Raw genomic sequence first — 15,297 nt, 5'->3', positions numbered from 1 at the left:
CCAGCCGGTGCCCTGCGGCGCCTGCCAGCCTGGGCAAGCACCCGTCCAGCACCGCGGGTTGCGCACTTACCGAAACCAGCCACCACCCTAGAACGAAACACAACCACAACCCCCTCTCTAGGCCTGGATGCCCCGGATTTTCCCCCCTTGTTGTCAGTGTCAGGTCAGTCTGACGTCTGCCCCCACTGTGGGCTGCTGGCCCTGCCCGCAGCCGGAGGGCCGCACGTAAGGGAAGGGGGGACGCGGCAGCCGGAGAGAAACCGCGTGCGAGGGTGGCACGGCCGCCTCAGAACCCACCCAGCGGTAACCTGCAGGCGTTAGTCTTTGTGCAACAGGTACAGGACACGGGGCTGCTGGCACTCGTGTGAGCCTCTCGGCCTGATTTCGTGCTGAAGCCGTGCTCATCACACCCACTGCGACAGCCTAAAAAAGCCTGATGGTGCCTCATTTCTACCTCAATACACGCCCCACAGCAATTTCAGTTTTTCTAAGGGGAAATGTTAGAATGACATTTTTATAGACAACTTTGCAGAATTCCCTTTCACACCACGTACGCGACACCCAAACCTGAGGCACAGCTATGATCTCCCATCCCTTGTTACACCTCAATCAAAACACACACCCAAATAAGAGATTCATTGTTTGCAATAATTATATATAAAATATGAGGTCAGATGTTTTCCATCATTAGGTTTTGATACGAAATATCTCAGTAATTCAAACAGAATATTTTTTATTTTAAACTGCATAATATAGGCTGACAAGTCTCAAAGGAAAGAGATTCTTACCCAAGTAATGATTTATAAAATGCAGGTGTAGCTCATTGCCATAGTGAAAACATGATTGGGGCATTCACTTATGAATAACGTTTTCAGATTTTTTTTCTTAAGGCAGAGTGCATGACTTCAGAATAAATATTTTATTTGGTATTGTGACTGTCTTGACTTAATCGAGCCGCAAACTCTACTAGCGTTCTTGTAGGCCGCCCTGCCATGCCTTTTCGAAGATAAGGCACCTCATCTTTATTCGACATCACACCAGCTATATCTAAATGAGCCCAGTGAGAGGCAGTCACAAATTCCTTCAGGAAGGCAGCGGCTGTGCATGCTCCTCCAGCTCTGTGGGAAGCAGAAAAATTGTATTGTTCCTACAGCAACACCAACAACACAAACATTAAACGAAGGACCACATGAAGGTTATTGGTACATCTTACCTGCTGTACTTCCCAATGTTACTCAGATCTGCAAGAGGACAGTCTGTTACTTGTTTTGTGTAATGTTCAAAAAGAGGCATCCTCCAAACTCTGTCTCCTGTCAAAATGCTGGCCTGGAAAAGAAACAGTGATACTTTTGTCAAATTTGTCTTTTTCTTCCCCCTCTCCCCATCTCACTGCATTTATAAGCCCTGGTATCGTGCATGCTTATTTTTGTTTAGCTTTGATAGTCTAAAAATCTTCAGCCCAATATAGTACTAGGTATTTGGAAATCTACTGTAAAAAAAAGCCAGTGAATCCTACTTTTTAGGTACTTTAGTCAAAAGGCAAAAATCATAAGCCTGGTTTGGGGTGGTTATTTTGTTGTTGTTGTTGTTTTTCTTGCCAACACAAATCCTTCCCTTCAGAGACATCCTTTAGCCATCACACTTCAGCCACTCATAAGGCCTCTCTGAATTTCGGTCTCATTGTTAAGCAAGATCAATTATCTTTATAACATGAACTACTCACTGTCAGTAGCCCAGTGCTTATGCACATGCAGTAAGTTATCAGAACATGCAGATTTAGATGCTATGCATGCTGTTTGCTCTATGATATTAAACCTCAATAAAGAGTTAGTAACTAATAGTCTAATTATTTACAGTTAAATACAGTACTAACACCATTCAAAATGTAATAACCTATCTTTTGCATGAAGCAAGACTTTCAGTAATGCACTAACTTTTCAATAGCATCAGCTACTACTGAATTACTGAATGATTATAATGATTTAATAATCACACAGATGCCCTACCTCAAAAAGGTGAGTCCAAAGCCAAGATGAGTTTGTGAACACTCCAGTTGCAGCAGACCCCAATGCAACATCCATGGCACCTGCAGAAGCACACCTTTCACGTTACACAACAAAGGCAAAGGTGCAACTGAGCTATTTCTCTGCACCCTGACTCCTCACAGAACTTTCCTTTTTTAATTCCCATTACCAGTAATTTCTAAAGTCTCCAAAAACTCCAGATTTTACTACACTTGCATTTTTAAAATGTTTAAAATGTTCTTAAAACATTTGTATAAACTAATAGGATAAAAGAATTCATAAAAAATATATTCTGTATCTCATGCAACTAGATGTTTTGGTTTTAGCTTGATGTTTCTTCACAATATTTCTAACAAAATTTATTCAGCGATAACTATCTTCTAAAAGAAAAATAAATCTAAATTTTATTGTTTCCATATAGAAAATGAGCAGACTTTTCCAATTTCTAGACTTAGAATTTTCAAGCTGATAGTTTCCCTTTTGTAAATTTCACTTGCATAGATTTTTGCACAGCATATGTGAATTGACTTTAAGTGAAAATAATCCTTATCAAAACACTAAACCATGCCTGAAACAGAGGGATTACATACATATTTATTTCATGTCACAGAACTGCTTCTCTAATGCCAGCACTCAATCCTCAGTGAGAGTAAAAAAAAATAAAAATAATAAAGTAGCTTAACAAAATTATATGCCAAAGAAATTTCTCGAGGAGGTCTCTTTCCTGCTTGCAGTAAACTCCTTTTTCTATCACGGCCTTTACATGGGAATACTTTGATTCAAGTCAGAGATCTTAAAATTGGCTTCCCTTCTGTCTATGGAAATTTTCTACAGCATTGTAAAACTGATGGGACATAACTTACAAGCAGTCATAGAGAATATACAGAAAGATAATTATTTTGCTTAGCATATTCATTAAGCAACACAGTAGACTCCTGCCTGAACTACTCTTCCATGTTTGCTCTCATTTCAGCTACAGTCACTTCACCCATGACAGCTTGTTACTGCAGTTTGTGCACGTACAACGCTGGCTTTAAATTTAAATTTAAAAACCTCTTTCATATACAGCTGTGGAGATAGAACAGTTACAGCACATTTTATTACGTCTGTAAGTACACAAGCTGCACATAAAATAAGAGATACTTCAGCCATGATAACGACTCTCCTATTATCTAGAACCAGGGAAACCCAAACTCGCTTGCACAGTGGAGGAACTGGTGCTGGCTCGGTCAGAGCTCAGGCGCTCAGGAAGCCATTCACAAAAGCAGCTCTTTTGGCCGCAGCGCGGCCAGTGCTGTGCAGACCTGGCAGGATTCCTTCACCACCACACCAGTATCTCGGCATCACACTGCCCCGGGAGTGAGCTCAGAAACTGAAGCGCAGGGAAATACCAAAGCCTGCAGAGACTTTCCTGCTCTTCTCAGTTCCAGCCCAACTTCATTTATGCTGTTGAGTGTGTGCCCTGTGCACCAGCACCCTGCCCAGTCCTAGAGACAGGCTGCAGCTGTACAAGCTGCTGGAGCACAAGCTCTGCTAGCTGGTGTCGTACAGCATGTAAAAAGCATTTCAGTTAATTTCAAATTCAGGTTGGCTTTAGATACATAATGCAACCAGTTCACATGGAGGGTAACAAAGAACTGACTTGCAAAATGAGCAGGGAAGGGAGATGGCTTACCTGTTAATGTTGCAGCATTCACAATAGCCCTTGCATTAAAATTGTGGGCGTAACAGAGGGCATCAGCTAACAGCAGTCTTCCTTCTGCATCTGTGTTATCTACCTTCAGGTGCAAAATCAGTAAAAACAGTTTAACCACTGGAAATATCCCTTTCAATGACTTATTTCTTAGATATTATCTATTTATTTAACTGTCAGACTATAGATGAACTGTCACAGGCACTAGGAACTTCAGTTGATCAAAATTTCCTCAAACAAAAAAAAATTAATAAAGAGTACAGTATTGATATACAGTTATGTTTATAAAATAAGAGCTTATCTGTAGATGAGGTTGTCACCTTTCCGCACTGCAACCTCCTCTGCATGCTGGCCCTCTGTGGTGCTGGCTCCTCAGAAGAGCCTGGAGGCAGGAGAGGTGCCCCAGTGGGGTAGGGGCCGCTGGTTACTATTGCCAGCAAAGCCCCAGGAATCCCAAGGGCTGCATCAGAGCAAGCACAGAAATCTGGCCAACGAAAACCAAATAGGAGGAGAGGGCACCACAAGGAAGCATAGATGCATGCCTGGAAAACTTTCCCTGTTATACTGCCTTCTCTTTGGCAAATCTATGGTTTTGGTAAGAGTGCTGTTTAAAAAAAAAAAAAAAAAAAAAAAAAAAAAAATCAGTAGCCCCTTTGCTACTTTTCCTTTCAGGGAAAACTCACAACAAATTCTGCAAGGTTAGCTGCATCATGTGCTCTGAGCTACCAGCATTTCTTTCCTGCAGTTTTTTTCTTGGTGGGAGAATGTGTGCCCAGCCTTTTCCCTCAAAGCAGAGGGGTGACCAAATGCAGTTTTAGGGGAAGAACCCAGCAGATGAAAGGTGGAAGAATCACAGAAATCCAGACGGAGAGAAATACTGATTAAGCCATTTATTTCTGTGCAAAAGCAGAGGTCCACAGCACAGTGACCTTCAGTAAGTACCGTTTATTCTGTTAGATGAGTATGGAACAGTTTGCATTAAATATGACATACGTGTTTTGGGTACTGACTTGGCAAGCCCCTTTGAACCAACAGACCCTGTGACTGAGATTTCTGATTGTAAGCAGCAGCATGGTAGGGTGAAGGCCTTGGTTACGGCAGCCATTAATACTCTTATGTCTTACTCCAGATAGCATGGAAGTGGCCTGAAGGGTCTGCTGGTAACAATTTACGTGTTTTTCATTCTGTCAGAGAACCTGTATTTATGAGCACTGTAATAACCTCTTGTGCTACAACAAGATTTTCTAGCACGTTCAGTAAATGACCACACTTTTTAGCTTCTCCTAGCAATTTATAAAACATGTCTAATCTCTTCAATGTATATTTATATTTGAAAGAATCATTCAATACCAATTTCTAATTAATAACACACTTTTTAAAAACAACACATTTGCACTGCTTATATTTTTAAGGGTCTTTTGAAACATGTACTCTGACCGCAGTCATGTAACTTGACTGATTAAACCAATTTACTAAAAGTACTTGAAATCCAAGTTTCACATGCATACCTGTATTGTTTTTCCATTCTTGGCTCTAACGACATCCCCAGGCTTGTTTGCCTTACCACTGGGCATATTTTCACAGAGGGGTGCCAAACCTCAAGGAGAAAAAGAAAAAAGCACATGACTAGTTTCTTTCTCAGAAAAAAATGTAGAAAAAAATGCTTAGGAGAAAACACAAACACCTCTTTAAGGAAACAGTACTGTTCTCATCTTGAATTCATGCTCAAAATCCAAATTTTCCTGGTTATTGAAAAACAGATAGTCCAGTTTACTATCGGGAAAATTTCTCTGCATGTTGCACCACCACAGTCTCTCTCTTACACCATTCTACCACTAGGATTTACTTCTACTTTATGCCAAGACGAGTGAGATCAGAGGAATAACAAATACCATCTTTTGTTTTCCATATAGGAATAATTAGTTACATATAAAGGGATTTCTTTCTTTCTGAAATTAAAAACTTTTCCAATTAACACTCCAAGCCATTCAAGCTCTGCTCATTGTAAATAAACCCTGTGTAATGTCAAGAGAGGTCCAAGGACTGCCTACAGAACTCCAACCGCAAGAAGAGCAAATAGAGATTAGCAAAAAAAAAGGGGGTCAGCATCAAAATTTCAACTACAAATGGGATAATGAGATGAAAGGCACTCCACCATTCCTAAGAAAAAACTGCTCCTGGCAGAGTCGTGTGACTTCTGGAATTACGTACACAAGACTTTGGCTCCACTGATTCAGCCCTTCCCACTGCTCAGGCTGAAGTAAAGGCGGCCGTCAGGATGTGGTTCCCTGCCCTCTACTGGTTGAAGCATAAAAGTCACTAATATACTAGATTAGGTCCTAAGGTCAAGGTTTTCAAACACAAAACTTCTCCTAGAATGGATTACATGTTATCACCGATTGGCTTTGCCACGATTCCTGAATCAGCTCATTTAACTTTAGCTGTGCAACGTTTCTGCAGAAAATATAACCATTACTTGTTCTTAAAAAGAGTATCAGCAGACTGGTTTGGTTTGTTTATTCACCGAAGGAAGCAAGAGCTCAGCCCTCCCTCTTCAGCTGTTGCAAACGCTCATGGAAGTAACTCAGGTAACTCCTCTTCATTTTTAATTGCTTGTAGACATCAAGATTCCTTCTTTAAATGAAGGATCATGACTTCTGAAAAACTTGTTGAAAACAAGTTCATTGACAATAATTTCTCTCCTAAAATCTAAAAAGCACACCTTCAGAATTTTAATTTGGTGTTGCAATATTTCATTCAAGCAAGTCTATTAATTTTTTGCTGAGTAAAAATGCAAGAAAGGCTGAGCAAGGGAGTAAGAGAAACAGGTCTGCAAGAGTTCATGACTTTTCTATGAGATCCCTACAACTCCTGATACTAGAAAATTACTGTCCAAATGAAATCTTGTAAAATTACGATTTTTGGACTCTTCACACAAACACACGTACCAATTATGTTAAGAGGGAGATTTAAAGCTGCTGCTGTCACAATGGCTGAACAGACAGTTGCTGCCCCTCCCATATCCGCTCTCATCGCATCCATACCCGATGATGGCTTCAGGGAAATGCCTCCACTGGAAGAAAAAGCACAAGTATCATCCAACATGTAGGAGGAATCTGATGTTCCATGTATTTATAATATTCTGGCCATCAGTATGTTTTATCACCAAATAACAGCAAATGCTAGCGTTGTTTTCAAATATTCCTGCAACACCCTGGTAAGCATCCTGAAAGCAAGGTATCTGGGTTTTCATTTCAGATAAAAATATGTCCCTTAGTTATTTCCTTGTAATTAGGATGCAGGTCATCTGCTGTATCCTAACTCAATGCTCTTCAGAACAGCAGAAGAGCACAAAAGAAGAACAAAACAGTACACTTGTAAAGTCAGCACGTGGAAGAGACTGATAAATACTTCAGTAATGTGACCTGCAAAGCAGTTAGAAGGAATGGATGCAAAGAATGAAGTATTTTCTGTTTCCTCAAGCACAATCTAGATGTCCAGTCACAGACTGCAATTCTAAAAATGTAATTTCTTTACTCAGAGGTTTGCTCAAGTCAAAAAAAAAATAAAAATAACAGATTCTTTGTTTTCTTCCGCCTTTGATTTTCCTCTAAAAAGACCAGGGCATATCAAGTTCTACTTTGTCCAACCACTCAAGCTTGTCTTCTCCTTAAGACAATTTACTCTCTAAGGCAAGTTCACTGGAATGACATTGCAAAATGGGCTGAGCCATGAAGAAGGATCTCCTCGTTGAACATGAACAGCAGGAAGGCACTTCTCCCCCTCTAGTCATTAAACTATTAGCATACATACCTGTCAAATGTGACTCCTTTTCCTACAAATACCAAGGGGGAGTCATTCGCATTAGCACCACCTGAATAGTGAATCTCCAAAAAGATGGGAGGTTCAGCCGAACCCTTAGCTACACTCAGGAATGCTCCCATCTGTTCTGTTGCTATCCAAGATTCAGGTCTGGAATAGAAATATGTATTATTATTATTTTTTTGTATTGGCCACCTAGGCCAAGGTGATTTTGTTTGTTTTTAAGAGGTCACAATTCTTGAAGGTTTGTGCACAAACTATTAATTTCATTTTACTTATTCTGGAAACTGTCATTTAAAACCAACCATTATTACTTTTTCTCGTGAAACAGAAAAATACTTTCTCAGAAGTTGCTGCTTGGGGCTTTTTTGCCTTGTGTAAAAAAACTCCAACCAAACAAAAAAACCAAAATTCATCTACACATTCTGCATCAGGAACATTAAACTTTCACAAGGCTGTAGTCTCTGAAGGCAAGTGAAGTAACAATATTGCAGCAGGTTTATGGTGTAGCTTTGTGATATCAAGATGGTTAACTTCAGGTAAAGTTGATTTCCCTCAGTCTTTGGTTTTTCACCAAAACAGCCTCCAACACTTACAGAACCAGTCAGCCCATTTCCACCAAAAGGCAGTAACTAGAAATTGAGCATTAGCTTTTCAAATTCAATTGGAAGGGCTTTTACAGCTCCATCTCAGCAGTTTTAAAAGCTTAAAAAACCCCAACAACAACAGCAATAAATAGAGGAAGTTTAATTATCACATCCAAACAAAAAAAACCCACAAAGGTATGTATGTTTTCTTCCTCACTTGGGAAGAAAACAAAAGGTATTAAAAAAAAAAAAAAGGTACCTAGTACTTGCCCTCTATTCATAAAGTCTTCATCAGGCTTCCTTTCACAGCACAAGTGTTAATTAAACAGTAACTGACTGCATGACTACTTGGCAGCTAATGATTTTACTGGGTCATAGAATCGTGCTTACTCTGCAAACTAGAAGATTACCTTCTAATAGTGAGAGCAGCTTGCAGTCTGGGCACCCCTCAGACCTTTTTGCCTAACACTTCCCTTGCCTTTGGCATTTCAAGTAGCAGAGTCAAAATGACAGCCAGCTGCAAATTTTAATTTTAACCTGGAAGGTTATCTTACCCTACAGAGGAATCATTTCAGTGGAATTTACCTTATGTGGACCTTCACATTGCTGAAACTTCTGAGCTTCTGTTCAATATGTTCGGCAAATTTGATCGGAGTCACATGATTAGCTGGAGCCTCCATAAGGTATCGAGCGAGGTTCTGACCCTCAGCGTAGATAACACCTTTTTGCCAGGCTTCACTTCCAACGCTAAGCAAAACCATACAATAATCAGGATCATAAACATTTGCAAAAGATGTTGTCAGCATCTATCTGTTTTCTCCTCTTTGAAAATGAGGAATCCCTAATTTGGGGCAATTAAGCATGTCATAGCAATCTTGCTACAAGTAATTTAGTATGAGATCGAAGGTGCATCCAGTTTAGCAGCACACCTCTGGCTCTAGTCAGTGCCAAATGCTTCCCAGAAAGCTAAAAGAATCCTAGAGCAGACAGATGTAAGATTACCTGTCGAATACATTAGGTCCTGTCCTAATCCTTTCTGGTCAGAGACTGGCTTAAATCCTTAACCACAAGGTTTAATACTACATACAAAATTTGTAATCACATTAATTGTTAACAGCCCCAAAAGTTTTTATTTACCATATAAAGCCTCCAATTCTGCTTTTCACTTTCCTGAAGCAGGATTATGTGGTAAGAGTGGAATTTGGATCTCATTTCACAGTGCACTAACACATTTCACTAACAAATGACAGAGCAAACTTTCAAAAAGCTACGTGCATAGGAGACAGGGATGTCTCTCTGGTTACTTTGCAACATAAGCAGTATAAAAATCTCTTATTTTACTGAGACAGAACTGAAAGACTTGTTCCTTTAAAAGGTATTGCAAAGTAGAATAATGCTGTCCCCTTGCTAAATGGGGCAGACAACCTGATGAACAGAGAAGACTGATGTTCTCAATGCCTGCTTTACTTCAGGCTTAATAACTATTAAAGTCTGCTTCCAGACTCCCCAATTCCTTGTGCTTAGTAACAAGATGTGGGGAAGAACAGTCCTACCTACGCAGAGGAGGATACACTTAGGACTGCTTAAGGAAAGCAGACGTACACAAGTCCTCGGTAGCACGCAGGATCTATCTGATAGCGCTCAGGGGGCTGTCTGCCATCATGGCAAGCCTGGCCTCTTTCAGTTTGAAAGGTCACAGTCACTGAATGTGGTCCCTGATGATTGGAAAAGGACAAGTTCACATATTTAAGAATAGCAAGAAGTATATGGGGAACTACAACCAGTTACCCTAGACTAATCCGCTACAAGTTTATTCGGAAAGTAATCTTGGAAGCCATTTCCAGGTACATAAAGGACAAAATGGTCACTGGGAACAGTCGTTACAGATTTATGCAGAGAAAATCATGCCTGAGCAACTTGATTTATGTGATGAAAGGGTGGGCACAGAGGACTTTGGCTTTTAACAAGATCATCATGTAGAATCCTGGCAGACAAATTGAGAAAACATGAACTGCAGGGGTAGACTACAAAAGGGGTGAAAACCTGGAAGAATTGTTGGGCTCAGAACATAGCAGGTACCAGCTGAACAGTTCAGCTGGCAGTTAGCTATGCATGGCATTCCTCAAGGGTTGATACTGAGGCTAGTACCTTCATCAACAACTTGGACAACGACATGTACCTTCAGAAGCTCATGGACAACATAACATTGCAGGGAGGGGCTGAAACGAGGAGGGGAGGGCCACCATTCCTAGGGGCCAGGCCGAGCTGGAGGAACGGAACAAGTGGAACACCGTGAAATTTAGCAAAGACTGGTGTAAAGTCCTGTACCTGAGACAGGACAGCTCTGTGCAACAGTCAGGCTGGGCACTGACTAGGGAGAAAGCAATGCTGCAGAAGAGAATGCAGGGATCCTGGTGGACACATTGAATAGAAGAAGTAAGCAGCATATTACTGCGGTGACAAAGGCCAACCATGTACATGTTTGGATAAGAGCATAGCCAGCATGTTAGGGGAAATACTTATTTACCTCCTCGGCATTTGCGAGGCTACATCCACTTCTAAGTTTCTGAATACAAACCAAACACCGATAAACTGGAGAAATTCCAAAGGAGAGTCCCTAAGCGGGAGTTTGTCTGAAGACAGACACATCTCAGAGCTGCACAATAAGAGGGTAAGAGACTATGGTCTCAAGATTCAACATGAGAAACTGCAATAGGACATAAAGGAAAAAAAAACAAACATTCACCATGACTGCAATTAAGCACTGGCATAGATGGCCCAGTGAGGTTGTACAATTTCCATCACAGGAGATATTCAAAACTGGATGAGACAGAGGCCTGATCAACCTGATTGAGCTTTAAAGTTGTATGTAGCTTCCAGGTTATCTCTTATCCAAGTTGGAGCTGCACTAGGTGACCTCCAGATGTCCTTTTCAACATAAATTATTATATACAAAAGTATCTTCTGGTGTCATAAGACCATCTATGTTTTCAGGAAGTATTTGTTTAGTGTAAATGTGATCAGCTCCCCAACTATATGCTGTTGTTACAAAATGGGAAGAGTGCTGCATGTACCTTATCAAAACATGCTTAAACTGAGAGGCCTTTATTTTATTTCACCAACGTCCTCATACGGAAGGACTTGTTTCTGTATATGGGAAATAATTCCTCTCTACATGACAAAATATCCTATATAGAAGGCCCAGAGTCCACTCTGATAGAGTAAAAGGGGATTAATAAAACTCTGTTCTGGAACCAAAAGCTCTGATACTACTTTCTGCTCTCAGGTAACAGTGTTGTCTGTTTAGAGACCAGAAGCACTCAAGCTTCTCTTCTTGCATTACACTCTGTGAATGAAAATACAGCGAATTAACTACATAAAACATACCCATTATGGTATGTGTCAATTAGCATTTCCTGATTCTCAAAAAGATTTGTTCATTTATGGAATTTGAAATACCTCTGCTCCACAATTTTGGCACACAATACCCACAGAAGTCCTTTTAAATCACTATTATTTACTTATTTAAATTTTTATCATGGGCCTTCTTTTCACTGCACTGGTATTTATTTCCCCATAACCTACAAACATGGCATACTTACAAAGTATATAGAGCAAACACTTAAAAATATACTTGAGATGTGAAATACTTCAGAAAATATAATGCAGTAGGAGCAGTTAAGAGGGATATTGCTGCTACCATTATTCTTTCAGTCTTATGTTTTTCTCAGGCACAACATGCACAGAATTTTATAAATATATTCACATACAGATAAATAAATAGGCAAGCTTTCCTTTTGCCATCACCTTCCATGAAGCTGAGGAGTAACTAGAGGTTTCTTCTTTTGCTTCAGTTCATTGTATTCATGCAATCCAAGGACAGCGCCTTCTGCAGCTGCTTGAGCATCTCCACAGGGGTCTACTTCAACACAAGGGATCTCCAGATCTTGGATCTGTCTACAGCCAACTGAAAAATACAGTACAGAACCAGTAGGCTGAGTATTGCACAGAACAGCAAAATATCTTTTAGAAACTAAGCAGCAAAAGTAAATATATGTGCATACTTAACTATGTGAGCATAAAGTGAATTGGTGATGTTCTCAAGCTTCAAAATAGTATTTAAACAAGCGCTTTTTCAATATCACACTGTTTAGGAAAGTTATTTGATATAAATAACTTCAGTTAACTGTCAGCAGATTGATTTACATGCCCTACAACTCCTTCCTGACTAAGGACAAATTTACATGAGTATCAGTCACAAGTAAACATATTTACCACACCATGCAGTAGGTTTTGCATTTCAGAAACAAAATCATTCCTCAAAAATAGAACATGCTGCACCACTGCAATAGTTTTATACACAAAAAGCTCAAGAAAATTTAAAAACCATTAACCTGCAATAGCTGCACGGATATTTTCTTTGTCTTCATTCCAGTTTTCTTGGTCATTTATTCCAGCATTCTTCTTACCCAAGCCAACTACAACCACACTTGGGAAGTCCTAGATGAAGCCAACACAAATGGATTCACTCTCCTTATTGTTTCAGCCACAGTAGGTTAAAAAGACCTTACTTTCCAAATCCAACCAAGCACAGCATTAAAATGCAGTCAGTGCTTTCTCTGCATTGTGTTTCTTCATTAAGAGCGCCAGTATGGTGCCAAGGTCTTGCACACCCACTCATTTCCCACAGGCATGCAACCGGTTGTTCTGTTGTCCAGTTAATTACATGTATCGCAGCAGATACGGCTTTACACTCAACACAGAGCAAACTTGATCCTTCTAAGGGCAAGCTTAAGAGTCCTCTGAAAGCAGACCCAGCTTTCCAGCTGCAACAAAGGCCAGAACTGAGCTGGAGAAGCGTCACCTTTTTCGGCACAGTACTATGTTCAAGGAAATAAAAATCACTTCAAAGGTTAAGACTATCAGCTCAGCTCGGGAGCTGAGCTGGGATGATTTGCTGGTTAACAAACCAAATCTGCACAGAGGTACACAGCTCGAGAACTTGGGAAAGCAATGCAGCACAGCAGACTAAATTCTCGCCTTATAAGCTGCAAGCAGAAGGCAAAAAAAGAAATAACAAAGACTGAAGAAGCCTTGTAAGAATTAAGTCCAATTTGTGTAAAACTCAAAGTTATATATGTGAACAGATTTCCCATAGCTCTAAAGAAAAATTAGGTTAATCTCAGGCTTTCCCTTCCATCAGAAAGAGCTGCTCTGTCAGATTCTAACAATCAGCTTTCAAACTGCTACACCATAGTAAAGTCTTTTAATCCATAAGATGTTGAAACCAGTGTTACCTTTCCAGAAGATCAGTATTCAAGTGAACATTTTTTAGTTATCACTATTTTACATAGTTAGAAGAGTGTGGAAGCCCAAATTCTACCACTTTGTCTTGCAGGTATTTGCTACTCGCTTCAGAGGCCATTCTGTGTACAGGACAGGGATAACGGGACCTTCAGCGTACTCAACTTCCACGGAATTTCTGAAAGCCTGTCTACCGAGTCCACCGCCACCTCTCTGAGGTATCTGCATGGGAATTTATACAGGGCAGGCAATACTCACTACAAATTGATTTATTTAAAATCATTTCAATATCCCTAGAGTAAGATTCAGTTACTTAGGGTAGGGTTACTTAGACAGGGACACCTAGTGTCGAGTTATATGTCTGCCTAGCTTCTCAGTACTATTCCGAAAAGGCACAAATTGTACTGCATTTGCCAGCTCCGTGTAGGTGCATTAGAGGTATGAGGGCTTCTCAAAGGGCTTCAGAAGCCTAACTTTAAGCAGGTAAATCCTCATCTCACACCGCTGTGCTATATCATGTCTGTGCAGCCAAAAGTCAAGCTTGAAGAACAGTTCCATATCTTGTTTTCAAGAACAGGACTTGAAAAAATTCTGATTAAAGCCTATGATGGGACAACATCTTGCGTTAGAACCATCATGCCTGGAAAGTCTTTGCATGAATCAGTACACGCTCGTGCACTCGCTCCTCCTGAACAAGGGAGGCACACTAGAAGATCCAAAACTGATCCAAAACCACTGTGCTTCAGCTCATTCAATAAGCAGCTATTCAGAGCACCCCACCCCTGGAGCAGATCTCTTCTCACAGGTAAGGGAGAACGTGGCTGTGCAAAAGGCCATGTAAATGCAGGGAGTGTGGAACAGGGGGTTTCAAAAAGAGCCACATCTTTTGTCAAGAGGTGTAAGGGGGGTTAGGAAGAGCAAGGCATTCATACAAGCACAGCAGTGAACTCGCCTTAAGATGTCAGGGCAAACCTCACCCATTAATCAACATCCACATGAAAATTCAAAGTTCATACCTGGTGCAAACCATGGAATATGCGTGTTTTGCCTTTCTTCAAAGGTGGCCCACACCTAGGACACAGGAAAATTCTTTCAGTAAAAAAGTCTTTATGGGTGATAAATCTTATGGTGCTACGTCCACTCCACCACCACACAGCGCTCCTCAGCACTGCACTGGGACACTTGGCTCAGTGCTGATTCTCAGAAAATTCTCCCGTGAATATTCTGCGTTTCCTCAGTGCTTGGTTTTTCCCCAGGAGCTCCCCAGTAGAAGCAAATACCAGTCCAAGAAGTGCTATGGATACAAACACTAATAACGATAAAAAAATATAAATCATTCTTATTGGTGTCTGCAGGTACTTTAACCCATTCAGAAGTTGCCACGCACTTACACAGACAGAAGCTCTCTCAGCTTTCCAGACACAAGCCTATCGAAAGCATCTCCCGCACTAGTGAATTGGGCAGAACCTTCATCCTTCTCTCTTGAGTAGATTCCCAGAACAAGACCCTAGAAAAGGACACGAATTAATATACACACCATGACGTGCAGAGCCCTGTCTAACAGGCAGCACACACACCGCTCAAACTGTAGCTACTGGGGTGTATTCGTCTCAGTGTATGGATTCATCTAACTTGATGCACAGAGCGCTGCTTTGGTAAACCAGGACAAACTACTGCAACTACTTTCAGGCGTGACAAAGACAGGAGGGATACTGTAACTGAGACAATAATAGTTTCGGCTGGCGCTTAGGCAAAGGTTGTTCCAATCTGCCGTGTGAAAGCTCAGGAGGGCTCCCCGCAGCTCTCCAGCCGGGTGCGTCCCGCAGGAACGCAGGGAGGCCCTCGGCGGGGCGCCGAGGTGCCGGGG

General features: G+C 40.9%; 1 protein-coding gene across 1 annotated transcript; it reads right to left on the bottom strand.

Annotated features, from left to right (window-relative positions):
• Window positions 1-904: 904 nt before the first annotated feature.
• LAP3 (leucine aminopeptidase 3) lies at window positions 905-14,937 on the bottom strand (the record flags this gene model as incomplete). The annotated part of the gene is made up of 12 exons (XM_009866679.1): window positions 905-1,118; window positions 1,214-1,326; window positions 2,007-2,086; window positions 3,700-3,802; window positions 5,226-5,314; window positions 6,666-6,790; window positions 7,531-7,689; window positions 8,712-8,873; window positions 11,934-12,093; window positions 12,521-12,626; window positions 14,447-14,501; window positions 14,822-14,937. Coding segments are annotated over 12 exons (1,467 nt in total), but the record flags the coding sequence as incomplete, so codon positions are not given.
• Window positions 14,938-15,297: the final 360 nt, after the last annotated feature.

This window comes from Apaloderma vittatum, unplaced genomic scaffold, assembly GCF_000703405.1.
Source record: "Apaloderma vittatum isolate BGI_N311 unplaced genomic scaffold, ASM70340v1 scaffold15513, whole genome shotgun sequence".
Taxonomy (NCBI): domain Eukaryota; kingdom Metazoa; phylum Chordata; class Aves; order Trogoniformes; family Trogonidae; genus Apaloderma; species Apaloderma vittatum.
The sequence above is the reverse complement of the archived record's forward strand: the minus strand, read 5'-3'. Positions and strand labels throughout refer to the sequence as shown.